This window comes from Paroedura picta, chromosome 4 (assembly GCF_049243985.1).
Source record: "Paroedura picta isolate Pp20150507F chromosome 4, Ppicta_v3.0, whole genome shotgun sequence".
Lineage (NCBI taxonomy): Eukaryota > Metazoa > Chordata > Lepidosauria > Squamata > Gekkonidae > Paroedura > Paroedura picta.
The window spans coordinates 34,555,788-34,570,031 of NC_135372.1; the positions used below are offsets into that span (position 1 = coordinate 34,555,788).

The window sequence follows — 14,244 nt, forward strand, 5'->3', positions numbered from 1 at the left end:
GTGGCTAAATTTACAATGTACCTTAGATTATAAAACCTTCAATGTTAACATTATAGTTATTGACGCTCCTTAGGATTTCCCTGTTCGATTTCCTTGCAAGTTTTACTTCATTTTATCCGCATCTAGTCTGTATTCCGGTCAAGCACCCTGATCAATCTTCTCATCGGCCCAGCTTGCCCTTGGTCTTGCGGCCTCCGTGGCTCCCATGCACTCCAGGCTTGCTCATTCATTCATTCATTCATTCATTCATTCATTCATTCATTCATTCATTCATTCATTCATTCATTCATTCACATTTCCCCCTCGCGTTGGGATCCCAAGAGCTCTTCTGTAAGCGACTCAGCGGAGAAGCGGGAAGATCCCTGAATCTGGCGGGCCCGGCCCAAGCCAGTGGGGGGAGCTGGGCCAGCAGGAGGAAACCAGATCTCGGCGCCGCCCCATGCCAAGAGCTGCCAAGCGGGAGCGCTCCTTCGGCCACGGGCCGAGTCCAGGCGCCTGATGCTGGCGCGGAGGGGCCGCCCCGTCCCTGCAGACTTTCCCGCCCGGCCGCCAGCTGCCTTGGGAAAGCCCCCGCCGGTAACGCCACCTTTGTGCACGCCTGGCTCTTTCGGGTGGGCGAGGGAGGCCGGCCAAGGCTTGCTGCTCCGGCGGCTGCGGCGGAGGGGGCAGGACTGGGGGGGGGGGGGGCTTTGTAGGAAACGGCAGGCGGCTTGCACGTCGCGTCGCCAGCTTTGGGTTGGGGAATACCGGGAGGCTTTGGGAGTGGGCGGGATTTGGGGCGGGGAGGGACCTCCGCGGAGCATAAGGCGATGGAGTCCACCCTCCAAGGCAGCCGCTTTCACCAGGGCGACCCATCTCCCTTTTCTCCCGGGGGAACTGATCTCTTTGTTTAGGGCTGCTTGCTCTGGGTTGGGAAATACCGGGAAGATTTGGGGGTGGAGCCGGGAGTGACCTCCGTGGAGCATAAGGCGATGGAGTCCACCCTCCAAGGCAGCCGCTTTGTCGCCCGGAGATGAACTAAAATCCCAGGAGATTCCCCAGGTCCCCCCGGGGGCTGGCATCGCCGCAGCGCAAGGCTGTGCGCGCTCTTATCTCATTCTGCGCCGATTGAATTAGCCTTAGCCGGCTGACTTCACGGGCTTTAGACTAGAGCCGCGAATGCGCCGGACTGCAGAATTCGTAGGAAACGCTTTTCCAAAGAAGGAGCGCCCCTTGCGGAAGGCGTGGAGGTGGGCGAGAAGAAGGCCCCTGTCGCGCTCTTTCCCGGGCAGCCTTTCTGCCTCATTGAAATAGGAACATGCCCTGCTGCTGGTTCCCAACCTCCAGGCGTTTCCTGGCGAGCTCTTGCAATTACAGCTGATTTCTATCCAACAGGGATCACTTCCTGCTGAGAAAATGTATCTGTCTTCTAACCTAAATCTTAATTAATTAATTAATTAATTAAAACGGACACTTGATTAGTGGCACTCTGGTGTTAGAGGCGGATGAAGTCCTGCCCTCTGCTCCAACTCTCCCCCCCCCCCCCGATCTCCAGGAGTTGGCAACTCTAGAGCTCCGGAGGCTGTTGAGATTTCACTTGGCAGTCTGAAGAGGTTTGAATGTCTGTTTATTCTAAAAGCAAGGCAGCCAACTTGTGCAAAGTGGGAGGGAGGGATGATGACTGTGTGAAATGGACTGGTTTTTTTTTTCTTTCTATCGTCTTGTAATACAACTTTCCCATTTCTCAAGGCGCTGTTGATTTCTCAATTATGGTTGTATTTTACATCTAGTAATTTTTTTTTTACAATATTATACATCTGGTCTGCAATCTTACAGGCGTAGACTTCCCATCATCCCACTCAGCCATCTTGGAAGCACGTCACCAAATGTACCATTTTGTTAAAATGTACAGTAAACTGTTCCATTCCATTCATTGCCTGCGGAGAGAAGTCCCTTTCAGAATACCCCAAAACCTGTGAGTTAATTGCTCTGCCCTTAATGTAAGGGTCTAATACCGCTGATCTACCTCACAAGCATTTACTGACTGCTCTGTTCAAAAATGTCTCCTCTTAAAGAGTACTATAAGTGTTTAAAGTCAACAGAAATAGATGTCAATGAAACATTGTCGTTAGTATCCTGTTTGTGTAATAGCTACACCATTAGCGGTTTCTCCTAATAGCACATACTATGAGCCCCTCAATTCCAGGGGTCCCAAGCAGTGCCTCCCACCCTCCCCATGGATAAGTGTGTCCTGATGTGTATCGACACAAATAGGGCACAAGTTGATGGGGGGGGGGCCACTAGCCACACCTCTGAAAATGTCTCAGGGCAGCCAAGCTGAGGAACCCCCAATGCCAGTGAGGAGGAGAACCATCACCAGGAGATTCAACGGGGCAGAAGAAGGGACCTCCGCAGGGTCACACCTACTGTCAAATTACCCACAGTTCTCCGTCGCAATTGGTGTCTGCTAAAATAGCAGCAGCAGCAGCAAGAAATCTGAAGAGATTATATACTTCAGTGAATTCTGAAGTTGTGCAGGTTCTGTGTTGACTCTATGTGAACATTGTGCAGGTTCTGTGTTGACTCTATTCTCTTGCTGCTTCGTCTTGACTAAATCTCCGTGTTATGAAGTCTGTTTCCCTTGAGAGGCAATGTCAGGCTGACCCGTGAGTCTGGTCCTAAGTGGGCCCAAAAGCCGGGAGAAGCGTCCTGCCGGGCTTCGTCCGTCAGCTGGCGGACATAAAATTAGGGAAGTGCAGGAGTTGAGCTTGTTGAGAAATCCTGCATGACCGAATGATGAAACGCTGTCGACCAGAGGGAAACTACCACGGGTAGATGCTCCGGCTAGATTTTGAGGAGCCCCCAGTATGTCCTTTTGATGTCAATGTCTTTGAGCTCTTTGTTAATCTTTAAGTGTAGCCTTGTCCCCTTGTCCAAGAAGTGAGGCCTTCCCAAATTGACAAAGGCACGTACTACGTTCGGCCCTTTGAGGACACTGAGAGGCTCGTTGGAATGGGTGGCCAGCTCAACGGTGAAAAGGGAGCGGCTGGGAAATCCAGTGTCGTTGCAGGCGACGTAGACGTAGGCGAAATACATGCCGCTTTCCCTGATTTCCAAGGAGGACTCGCTGGCGTTCATGGCGGAGCTGCTACAGTTCCCCGTCCACGTCCAGTTAATGCCAGGCGGGGAACTGACTGGATCTTCTCGGATATAAATTGAGGGGAGGGAGAAGAAGGCCAAAAGTTAGGACATTCAGTGGTGTTATTCGTAGTCAGCCAATTATTTTCCCTACAGGAGCTGTTTGGTCCGAGGAACTTGCAAACAAACAAACATCATAACCGTAATGTATTTTTCACAGAGTAGTTCAGCAGTGGAATAGACTGCCTAAGGAGGTGGTGAGCTCCCCCTCCCTGGCAGTCTTCAAGCAAAGGTTGGATACACACTTTTCTTGGATGCTTTAGGATGCTTTGGGCTGATCCTGCGTTGAGCAGGGGGTTGGACTAGATGGCCTGTACGGCCCCTTCCAACTCTATGATTCTATGATTCTATGTATCTTGGTGTAAGCCAGAGCATCCGCTGTGGTCTCGCTCTGTGACTCATTTCCTTCCTTGCCCCCAGCTCTTCACCTTCAATTAGTACCTGAGTCTGCCCAGAAGTCACATCTCTTTTTTTTTCCCTAAGAAGCTCTTCCCGTAATTCTAGGTGTAGAAGGCAGGCTGCGGTTCTGCTGTGTACGTGCCCGGCCAGCACTTGGGATCTCTTTTCATGCTCCAGGGCAGAGGCCTGACATTCCTAAAGAGTTAGATTTGCCAATCTCTCGGGCAGGGCTTTCCCTACCGTAGCACCATATAGTACTGCCAAGGCCTCTCAATGTTACCACAGTGTGGAGGTACCATTTTGAAAATGGCGGCTGCACATTTTGAAAATGGCCTCCCACCCTGAGCCAGCTGTTCCCGACTCAAAGCAAAACGGTGTGGAGAGATTCCCATCTGAAGTTGCCAGCAACGGTTACTGGCAAAAGTACCAGACCATGGCCACAAGGCCCAGGAAACCCACAACCAGCAGCTTTGGAATTCCTGCCTCAAGGGGATGGGAGAGTGTGAGCCAAAGACCTACTCGCTGAGAGAATGCATGTACAGTGTGTTTTGTATATCCCTGTGGACTCTGCAGAAAAGAAGACCAAGTCTTCAGCCCCTAGCTGCATATTTTTTCTCATTTAATCATCCCGCAACAGTGTAGAGCTTGTTATGCTAAGTAGGACTCGTGTGTTATATGGGATATTTCGACAAATCTCATATTCAGCTAGGGATTTCAACAAACCCCATCTTCTTTGGACAGTGTTGTGCAAAATCAATTGTCCCTTTTATTTTACCACCCAAGCTTAATTTCTTAACAGGCTGATTTGTAAGTGAGAACAGCATTCTGATGGATTTAAGATTTGGTTCCTTTGGACATTGCCGTATCATGTTATAACTGAAAGGTTTGCAGAGTTTTTACAACTTGGAGTGAGGCGTTGTGAATGCACTCTATCTCACTCTAAAACAGGGATTCCCAATCAGGGGACTGTGGACCCCTGAGGGTCCGCAGGAGCTTGGAAGGGGGTCAGCGGTAACTCTGAAGTGTTGTGGTATGGGGAGGGAGCTGGGCTGTCTTTTCGACTCCTGCCCTACTTTCCAGCCTATATGAGGCAGAGCCGCCATAGTAATCGTAAAGGTGGGGGGAGGGAGCAAAAGGAAGGCTAAGGGGTCACTTCTGGGGGTGTGGTCAGCTGACATCATTTCTGGGGCTCCTCAAAGTCTGAAAATTTATTTCAGGGGCTCCTCCATGGTCCAAAGGTTGAAAAAGGCTGCTCTAAAGCAGTGGTCCCCAACCTTTTTATCACCGGGGACCACTCAACGCCTTTTACTGAGGCCCGGTGGGGGGGTAGTTTACTCCTCTACTCTCAACCACTGCCTTAGCGCTCTCTGATCGCTATGGTAATGTTTAAACATCCCTTCACAATAAGATACAGACACACCACAACAATGAAGTGTGTTGTAAAGGGCTGGGGGGGTGAAGTAAAGGGCCGGGGGGGGGGAGAAGGCATCCTTCGGGGCCCACCTCCAATTAGTGGAAGGACGACATGTGGTCCGCGGCCCACAGGTTGGGGATCGCTACTCTAAAGTATATCAGTTTTTGCCTTTTTTGTTTGTATCGCAGTGGCACTTTCTGTATTTTGTATCTCTTTTATTGTTGGAAAGAAGTGTGCTTGGGAACAGGCACAAATCCTATCTTCTGCCTGTCCCTGCTAAAGGCCCAGACTTTACATTTTGATGAGAAAGCTTCCATTCTTGTTCTTTTGAACTCTGACCTCTCCTAGCGCTGTTGCCATGGCAGGGAGCTGAGCTATTGTACTCTGGGAAGGAGGTGTTTGCATTTGGCGTGGTCCCCTTTTCCTTGCTCCTGGACCCACTTGCTGGTTCCAGAGCTTCCTCCATTTCTGGATCCCAGAGGGACACTGGCTCTGACAGACCTCTGCTGGTGCAGCCACGGAAGCCCTTTGCCCTGTTGTTGTCTCCAAACAGTATCGCACTTAAACAAACTGGGTGGTGTGTGGCAGAAGTGTAAATCTGGAGAGAGGGACTATGCAATGCACAGTTTTACACGCCAATACGGTTTTACTGTAAACTGCCACAGGCCGGCTTGGCCAAGGAGTGGTGGTCAATAAATGATAATGGTAATGAGAATGATAAACAGTTGTAGAGCTGAAAAGTCATCTGTGCTGTAAAATATGTCTCCGTTTGTCCCCTCGTATGTAATGCCTGTAAATGCTCATGCTGGTTATCAAAAAGGGAAGTCCTTCCAGAACACTGTGTGTAGAAGTAAAGTGAACATTATTCATTGAGAAAATTTGGTTGATTGTGATGTGAGGTCACAAACAGGAAGCAAATAGCTGGATTTCTGCAGCCACAGTTTTTAGATATTAAATCTCAAAGACGGGCAGTGGATCATGTGAGGCCCATCACGCTGCTGCTTCTCCTTTTTTGCCTTCTAACCTTATTTTCCCTATTCCCATTTCAGAAATTCGGGTAAGGAAGCAACCAGAATGTTGTAGAGGCCACATATTCACTTATTTTATTAAGGCAGGCTCTCTTAGCCCTGGAAGGGTTTTCCAAATGGGTGGGAGCTAATTAATATTGTAAATATATTTTTAATTTTTTAAAACATTTATTGGGTGATATGACCATATATGATCATGTTGTCCCGCTCCCTCCTCCCAAAATGGCCAGTGATGGGCCTGGAGGAGGTAGGAAGGGGAAGGGCCATGGGTGTCCACAGCGATGCTTCCCAACCATATTCTGCACGATCACGCAACTTCTAGGGTTTCTTGAAGCCTGATGAATGTTTCAGGGCTTGAGAAAGGCTGCACTCAGGCATTGATGTAGCAATGAAAGGCTAGAGGGGGGTACATTTGGAGAAAGCTCCAGCCCTTTAAAGACCTACTTCCATGTTCATATTCTCTACAGCAGGGGTAGTCGACCTGTGGTCCTCCAGATGTTCATGGACTACAATTCCCATGAGCCCCTGCCAACGTTTGCTGACAGGGGCTCATGGGAATTGTAGTCCATGAACATCTGGAGGACCACAGGTCGACTACCCCTGCTCTACACTATGAACTTGAGATCGAGCGTTAGAAGGAGGCTTTCAAATTAAGCTGGAAGAAACAGCCATGTTCCTATGCCCTCTGTGTTTGCTCAAAGCTAAATAGCAGTAATGACAATAAAATCAGAGTCCAGTAGCACCTTTAAGACCAACAAAGATTTATTTAAGGTGTGAGCTTTCGAGTGCAAGCACTCTTCCTCAGACTACAGAAGAGTGCTTGCACTTGAAAGCTCACACCTTAAATAAATCTTTGTCGGTCTTAAAGGTGCTACTGGACTCTGATTTTATTGTGCTACTTTAGACCAACACGGTGACCCATTTGAATCTAATAGTAGTGACAGTTATAGCAGTATATCCCTTCATTTTAAAAATCTAAAGTAGAACCCCAGCAAATAGGAGTACTTACAGGATGCATGCAACCAGCACGGCTTGGGTGACTGTAAAGAAAAGAGAAATATAGTAAATCAGTTGCATATTAGAAGCAGTCAGTAGGGCAATGGTTAAACCAGGGATCCCCAAGCAGGGTTCTGGGGGATCCTGGGGTGACGCGAGAGTGTGGACGACTTTGTAGTCTGCAAGCAACTTGATCCCCATTTCTAAAGACAGATGCACTGGTTTGGTCGAGGCAATACATAAAATAATTCTACATCTCTCTTATAAATAGAAAATCTTATCAATAGAAAATGCATCTGAGTTTGATATAGAAAAGAGTCACTGAGGGAAACGTTGGTGATGAAAATGAGGGTCATATACCTGGGGCTCGTTTTGACTCTGCTCTTTGGAAGAATCAACATTCAGTTTATTGCCATTGTCAGCTTGTTAATTTCTTCTCCTAGTCTCTCTCTCGACAATGGAATCTGGTTGGTTTACCGACAATCTGGTTGGTTTACCACCTGCCCAACACTCCGCCAGCTGCTTATAATCCTGGGAGACTTCAATGGCCATGTGGATTCGTGGTCCCCAGGACTTGGCTTGGACCTGATGTCAGCCATGCCGACACTGGGGTTCTCGCAGTTCGTTGCCGGCCCCACTCACCGGACCAACCATCCCTTGACCTGATATTTGGCCCTGGGGTAGAGGTGGATCTGCTGGCGACTAATGTCAAACCACCCTGCCCTGAAGTCCTGGCTTTAATTCCTACCCTCTCCCCATTTGACTGGGCATATTTTAGCCCACCTGCGGGGACTTATGGAGCCCGAGGGATTCCTGAATGCTCTGTGGCACCCAGTGCCCTCTGGTGACTCATTAGTGCCTTGGTAGAGGACTGGCAGTCCTGCCTGATGGCCACTATTGAGAAGATCTCTCCCAGGTGCCCTCTCTGCCCTCAGCTCAAGCAGGCTCCATGGTATACGCAGGAGCTTTGTGGGAGGAACAGGAAAGTGAGACAGCTAGAACAAGTGTGGAGGAAAGCCCACGACGCAGCTGCAAGAACATCGGATGGATGGATGGATGGATGGGTGGATGGGTGGGTGGGTGGGTGGGTGGGTGGGTGGATGGATGGATGGATGGATGGATGGATGGATGGATAGATGGATAGATAGATAGATAGATAGATAGACAGACAGACAGACAGACAGACAGACAGACAGACAGACAGACAGACAGACAGACAGACAGACAGATAGATAGATAGATAGATAGATAGATAGATAGATAGATAGATAGCCTGCTTTGGATGGATCAGTTTGAGGATTATTGCATGCACACAGAGAGATGATAGAAAAGAGCCATTTCTAGACAGAGAGGGATTTCTAAATCAAAGCCAGTGTTTTGATTGATGTGCAAGACAGTTCTGCAATGCTGACAACCGTGAAGTGCTGCCAACTTGCTGCTCACCCATCACATGTTTTTCAAAAGCGTGACTCTTTGGATCAGTGGCTTAAGTTTAGAAGAAGTGGAAGAAGAAGAAGAAGAGCTGTTTGGGTTTTTTAAGCCCGTTTTTCTCTACCCAAAGGAGTTCCCATAGCGGCTTACAAACAAACCCCTTTCGTTTCCTCTCCTCGCAGCAGACACCCTGTGAGATAGGTGGGGCTGAGGGAGCTCTAAGAGAACTGTGCTGCGAGAGCAGCCCTAAGAGAACAGTGACTGGCCCAAGATCACCCAGCCAGCTGCATGCAGAGGAGGAGAAGAGGGGAAACCAACCCAGCTCTCCAGATTAGAGTCCACCGCTGTTAACCTCTGCACCACGTTGGCTGTCTTAAAGGGAAATGAACACAGGAATGACAGAAATCCTGGCCGAAACACAGGTTTTGCTGCTGCATGTTGCATTTCCAGGCAAAGAGTGTTTTTGTTTTTGTTTTTTTCAAAGCCCATCCCTGATTAACATGGGAGATGGGAAACTTTTCCTGCCCGTAAGTCAACACTGCTTCACAGCAATAAATCTAGGCAGCTGCAATATCAGCTACCCTGGCTCCATCAGCACTGTACGGCCGGGTTGCTGTATGCCTGCAGACTGCTTAAATACATCATCTGTACAAACAGGAATGTTTTCCAAGTTGGACTGATACAGACATTGGATTCCTCAGAAAAGCTTATGGGCTGCTGAGTGAGCATCTGTGTGAGGACATGGTTGGAAGCCGTCTTCATAAAACAGCTTGTGGACAGCTGTGGTTTTGTACTGCAAGACCTCAGGATGGGGGCAGGGGGTCTCCCCGTTGATCTGGGAAGCCAACAAAATAAGTTGAGATTTTAATAGAAAAGTCAGAAGTCAAATAGTTATGATCCCCTGTATTCTTTTTATAAGAGCCTCTTGTGGCGCAGAGTGGTAAGGCAGCAGAAATGTTGTCTGAAAGTTCTGCCCATGAGGCTGGGAGTTCGATCCCAGCAGCTGGCTCAAGGTTGACTCAGCCTTCCATCCTTCCAAAGTTGGTAAAATGAGTACCCAGCTTGCTGGGGGGTAAACAATGACTGGGAACCACCCTGTATTGAGTCTGGCATGAAAACGCTAGAGGGCGTCACCCCAAGGGTCAGACATGACCTAGTGCTTGTACAGGGGATACATTTACCTTTACTTTTATTCTTTTTATCACTGGCCATGTTAAAATAATAACGTGGTGTAGTGATTACAGTACCCTAGGATCTGAGAGACCTCGGTTTGAATCCCCACTCTACCCATAAAATGTTCTGAGTGACCTTGGGCTAGTCTCTCATTCTAATCCTAACCTACCTCACAGGGTTGTTGTGAGGATAACATCAAGGAGAGGAGAACAATGTACATCGTCTTTTTTCCCCATTGAGGAGAAAGGCGGGATAGAAATCAGGTACAATAAATAAAAATAGGTTACAAATAAATAGCATGGAAAAATTTTTCAGAACTGGCTTAGCTTACCTAAGTGGGTATGAACAGGCATATCCTCTTGTGTACACAGGTACGCACAATAATTATTTGTTTTGTCGGTATAACTGGATGCGAGTCAAAACTTCCTCAAGCCTTCCCCAAGGTCACCTTGGACACTTCCAATGGAATCTCATCAGGATTTTATTTTCTGTAAGCGGTCTCCACAAGTTGTGGTGCATCTGAGATGCCAAGACTGCCACTGGGCTAGCAAATTATTATTTAAAAGTTTAGCCCTGTACTTTTTGGGAGGGAGGGGGTTAGATTTCAGGTGAGTAGCTGTGTTGGTCTAGCTGGCAACTAGCACCCTGGGCTTGTAATTATGAAACTTGAGTTCAAGGTCAGGCTCCCTTATAGCTTTCCCATTTTCATCCCTATTCCTTGACTCCAGTAAGTGAAGGTTTAGTAGAAAACATTGTAAATAGAAAATAGGATGCTGGAATCACACATTTGGTGAGAAAATGCCTACTTACACCCACACTTAAGTATGTGCTAATCTCTTCCATGACTCTTAACACATGCTCTTTTTTTCATTCATTCAAAAGTCTCCCATTGCTAGGAAGATAAGGTTTTAACCTAATCTATCTATAACAAGAGCCTCTTGTGGCGCAGAGTGGTAAGGCAGCCGTCTGAAAGCTTTGCCCATGAGGTTGGGAGTTCAATCCCAGCAGCCGGCTCAAGGTTGACTCAGCCTTCCGTCCTTCCGAGGTCGGTAAAATGAGTACCCAGTAAACGGTAATGACTGGGGAAGGCACTGGCAAACCACCCCGTATTGAGTCTGCCATGAAAACGCTAGAGGGCGTCACCCCAAGGGTCAGACATGACTTGGTGCTTGCACAGGGGATACCTTTACCTTTACCTATCTATAACAAAGCGCTGTTTGTTTATTTATTCAGATATTTCTGCTCTGGCTTTTCTCCCTCCCCTTTCTCACAACAACAACCCTGTAAGGTGGATTAGGCTGAAAACAAGGTCACCCAGCGAGCTTCCACGGCAGAATGCTGATTCAAAGCGAGATTGACACTTGAACCATCCCACCACATTGGCTGCATGGAGAATGCTTCCTCAAAGGATCATAGAGTTGGAAGGGTCCTCCAGGGTCATCTAGTCTAACCCCTTGCAGAATGCAGGAAATTCACAACTACCTTGCCCATCCACAGTGACCCAGATGATGCCCCCCTCCCAAAAAAACCCAGAATCCCTGGCCAGTCTGGCGTGGAGGAAATTTGAACAATGTCTTTGATTAGGCAACTGCAAAATATGCCTTCTATTAAACCAGTTAAATGGAAGGAAATCCTGCAAACCTGGCAGGTGCATTGTACAGTGTAGAAAAACCTCTGTTACTGAACGGTGACTAACAGCCATCGTGGCTGGAGAGACTTAGCCAGTGCACCTTGCACAATGAGACCATCAGCACAAACCATACCACTTTGTCACAGTAATGCTATGAACAAGGACTAAATGCACATCTTTCCATGTAGCGCAACTGAGGCAATGCCCCTCGATTCAGTGCACAAGCGAAATGGCTACCATTTAACCATGGAAAATAGCCATCCTTCGTTGCTCATACGGTTACCACAGAAATAACTCCAGACATAACCCCCTTAGCCTGCAGCAGCAAAAACAGACAGGACTCTTGGGGCTCTTGAAGGATTTCTACTGAGTCTGGCCTCTGTTGTCATGGGCCAGGGCCCACATCTTTGGATGGTCCCCAAATGCTAATCCTAGAACATAATTTCGTTAGCCTGTAAAGGTGCCCCGAGACTTCAGTTTATTGTCGACGGCTGCTGTCAGCAACAATAGGAAGAATCTGATAAACATCCCCTTTGATGCTTACCTCTTTGTGGTGAAAGAGCAAGCAGGCTACCAAAAAAGGGAGCAAGCTCAGCACCCAGAGGACCAAACAGACCCCTAGGCACCAGGTTATTCGACTGGTTCGCCCTTTGCTTGCATCACTGCGAGGGCTGCCCTGCTCTGTGAAAACCTCCGTCTCCATGCTCCAGTTCCCTATGAACCTCCGATCATTGACAGTGTATTTATATGCTTGGAGGTTATCAAGAATATAAGCTGTCACAGAAAGGGGGCAGGGCTTGCGTTTCATCACAGGCCGGGAAGCGAAGCAGAAACCGACGGAAGTCTCTTTGGCCGGCTGCCCAGCTGCCATGAAATGAAACTGTTCTGATGCCAGAAGAGGCGAAGGGCGGTCGAGTTTCACACGTGGTTGTATTTACTTGTATTTCCGAGACCAAAAAAAGAAAGAAAGAAAGGGAATTCTCCCGGTGGGCATTTTTTATGACATCAGCAGCGTTCTTGTTTCTTATTCCGTGGGAAGCCGCATCAGTCTGAAGAAGCTGAGCAAAGTTGGGAGTTGAGTGGCACCGTTGAGCCTAAAAGCTTACACCTTGAGTGAAACTTTGTTGGCCTTAGAATTGCCACTAGATTCAAACGGGGTTCTCTCGTTTTTTTAATGCTTCTATTGAAATTTGGACCAATGCCATTGCAATATTTATTGTATGATACTGAGGCGGGCGTGGGGTGTTCTGATTTTGGGGACAGGGTAACAGTCGGGATGGGCATTAAACAAACAAACAAGAGTGCTGGGGGGGGAAACAGTGGGATGCATTACAGACACTCAAGAAACAATATTTTAGAAATGAAAGGGTGGAAATCCTGCACCTTTATTAACCCTTACCAGGTCCAAAAGCCTCTGGAACGCCTCGAAAAAGGCACTAAACAAACAAGAATGCAAAAAAACAACAGTGGGATGAATTACAAATACTTGAGAACAATATTTTAGAGTGAAACTCCCACAACTTTATTAACCCTTTCCAGGCCAAAATGCCTCGGGAATACCCAGGAACGGGCTTTAAACAAATAATACAACCACAACAAACAGTGGGATGTGTTATAGGCTCTCAGGAACAATATTTTGGAACTCTAAACACAGACACTGTGACGCCTCTCCGCACGAAGCCCACCTATGTGCCCAGGAGGTTTTGTGAGGCTTTGTATTCTAGAAAGAGGCACTGAGAATTTGAAGACTCTAGTTGGCCCAGGGTTTGTTCTGTCCCGTGAGCAAACAACTACCCAACGCCTCTCTGGAAACCTCTGCTCAGGTTGTAATGAAGCCACTTCACTGTGGAATACTTCCTTCCTTTCCCCCCATTCCAGAGGCATTCTGTCCTGCAAAGGGTGGACAATATTCCTGTGTTTTGATTTCCAAAATATTGTTCCGGAATGTCTTTAATGCTCCCCACTGCTTTTTGAACTACTATGGTTTGTTTAATGCCCTTCCAGCCCATTCTGGGGTGTTCCGGAGGTATTTTAGTTCCAAACAGGTTCATATGCGCTCAATATTTCTACGTTTGGATTTCCAAAATATTGTTCTAGAGCAGCAGTTCTCAACTGCTGCTGCTCTGCAACCCTTACAGCAGGGGCGAAGGTGGCATGCGCGCCATGTGCGCACATGGGTGCGCGCATGCCACCGTTGCTCCCACTGTAGGGGTCACGGAGTGGCAGTGGAGGTGGCCAGAGCAGTGGCGGAATGGCACTGGCCTCCACGCTGCTTAAAAAGGTGGCCCCAAAGAGGCCAGTGTGACAGGAGAGGCAGTGGCAGCGGGTGGCAGCTGCAGTGGCGGTGGCATGGCCCTGGCCTCCTCTGTGCCACCTTGGTGATCTCAGAGGCAATTGTACTAATTGGGAAAGGCCAAAGGACCCCTTGGGGGGTTGCGACCCCGGGTTGAGAACCGCTGTTCTAAAGGGTCTTAAACACGACCCACTATTTTTTGAGGTACTGTTATTTGTTTAATGCCCATCCAAGCCTGTTCCAGAGGCATTTTGGCCTGGGTTTATAAAAGTCTGGGAGTTCCACTTTTTCATTTCTAAAATATTCTCCTTGAGGTCCTGTAATGCATCCTGCTGTTTTTTTGGAGTACTCTTGTTTGTTTAATGCCCGTTCCAGCTTATTCTGGAGGCATTTTGGCCCGGAGTGGGTTAATAAATGTGTGAGAGTTCCGCCTTTTCATTTTTTAAATATTGCTCTCAAGTATCTGTAATGCATCCCACTGTTTTTTTGTTTTGTTTTGGCCGTTCTATTGTTTGTTTTATGCCCGTTCTGGGGTGTTCCAGAGGCATTTTGGCCCAGAATGGATTAACCAAAGGGGGAGAGTCACTCTTCTTCGTTTCTAAAATATCGTTTCTTGAATGTCTGTAATGTATTCCACTGTTTTTTCCAGTCCTCTTGTTTGTTTAATGCTCGTTCCAGCCCGTTCCATCTTTCCCCCTGTCCC

At 47.9% G+C, this 14,244-nt stretch overlaps 1 protein-coding gene and 1 long non-coding RNA gene across 2 annotated transcripts; one reads left to right on the forward strand and one right to left on the reverse strand.

Moving 5' to 3' along the window:
* The first annotated feature begins 395 nt into the window (after positions 1-395).
* LOC143835128 (uncharacterized) lies at positions 396-14,017 on the forward strand. The gene is made up of 2 exons (XR_013230017.1): positions 396-576; positions 10,852-14,017. It is a non-coding gene; the product is annotated as an uncharacterized LOC143835128 (long non-coding RNA).
* On the reverse strand, positions 1,312-12,119 carry LOC143835127 (uncharacterized). Its single transcript, XM_077332296.1, has 3 exons — positions 11,793-12,119; positions 7,028-7,058; positions 1,312-3,179 (listed from the first exon to the last, which is right to left on the reverse strand). Exons 1-3 carry the CDS (start codon positions 12,117-12,119, stop codon positions 2,824-2,826), a joined length of 714 nt encoding a protein of 237 aa, XP_077188411.1. The 3' UTR covers positions 1,312-2,823.
* Positions 14,018-14,244: the final 227 nt, after the last annotated feature.

What these genes read in the sequence shown, in the direction of transcription:
- LOC143835127 (XM_077332296.1), bottom strand. Translation starts at nt 12,119, where the DNA reads ATGGCAGCTGGGCAGCCGGCCAAAGAGACTTCCGTCGGTTTCTGCTTC. An exon ending in TGCTCTTTCACCACAAAGAG is followed by an intron (nt 7,059 to 11,792) that starts GTAAGCATCAAA and finishes TTTTCTTTACAG; the next exon opens with TCACCCAAGCCGTGCTGGTT. An exon ending in GTGCTGGTTGCATGCATCCT is followed by an intron (nt 3,180 to 7,027) that starts GTAAGTACTCCT and finishes ATATCCGAGAAG; the next exon opens with ATCCAGTCAGTTCCCCGCCT.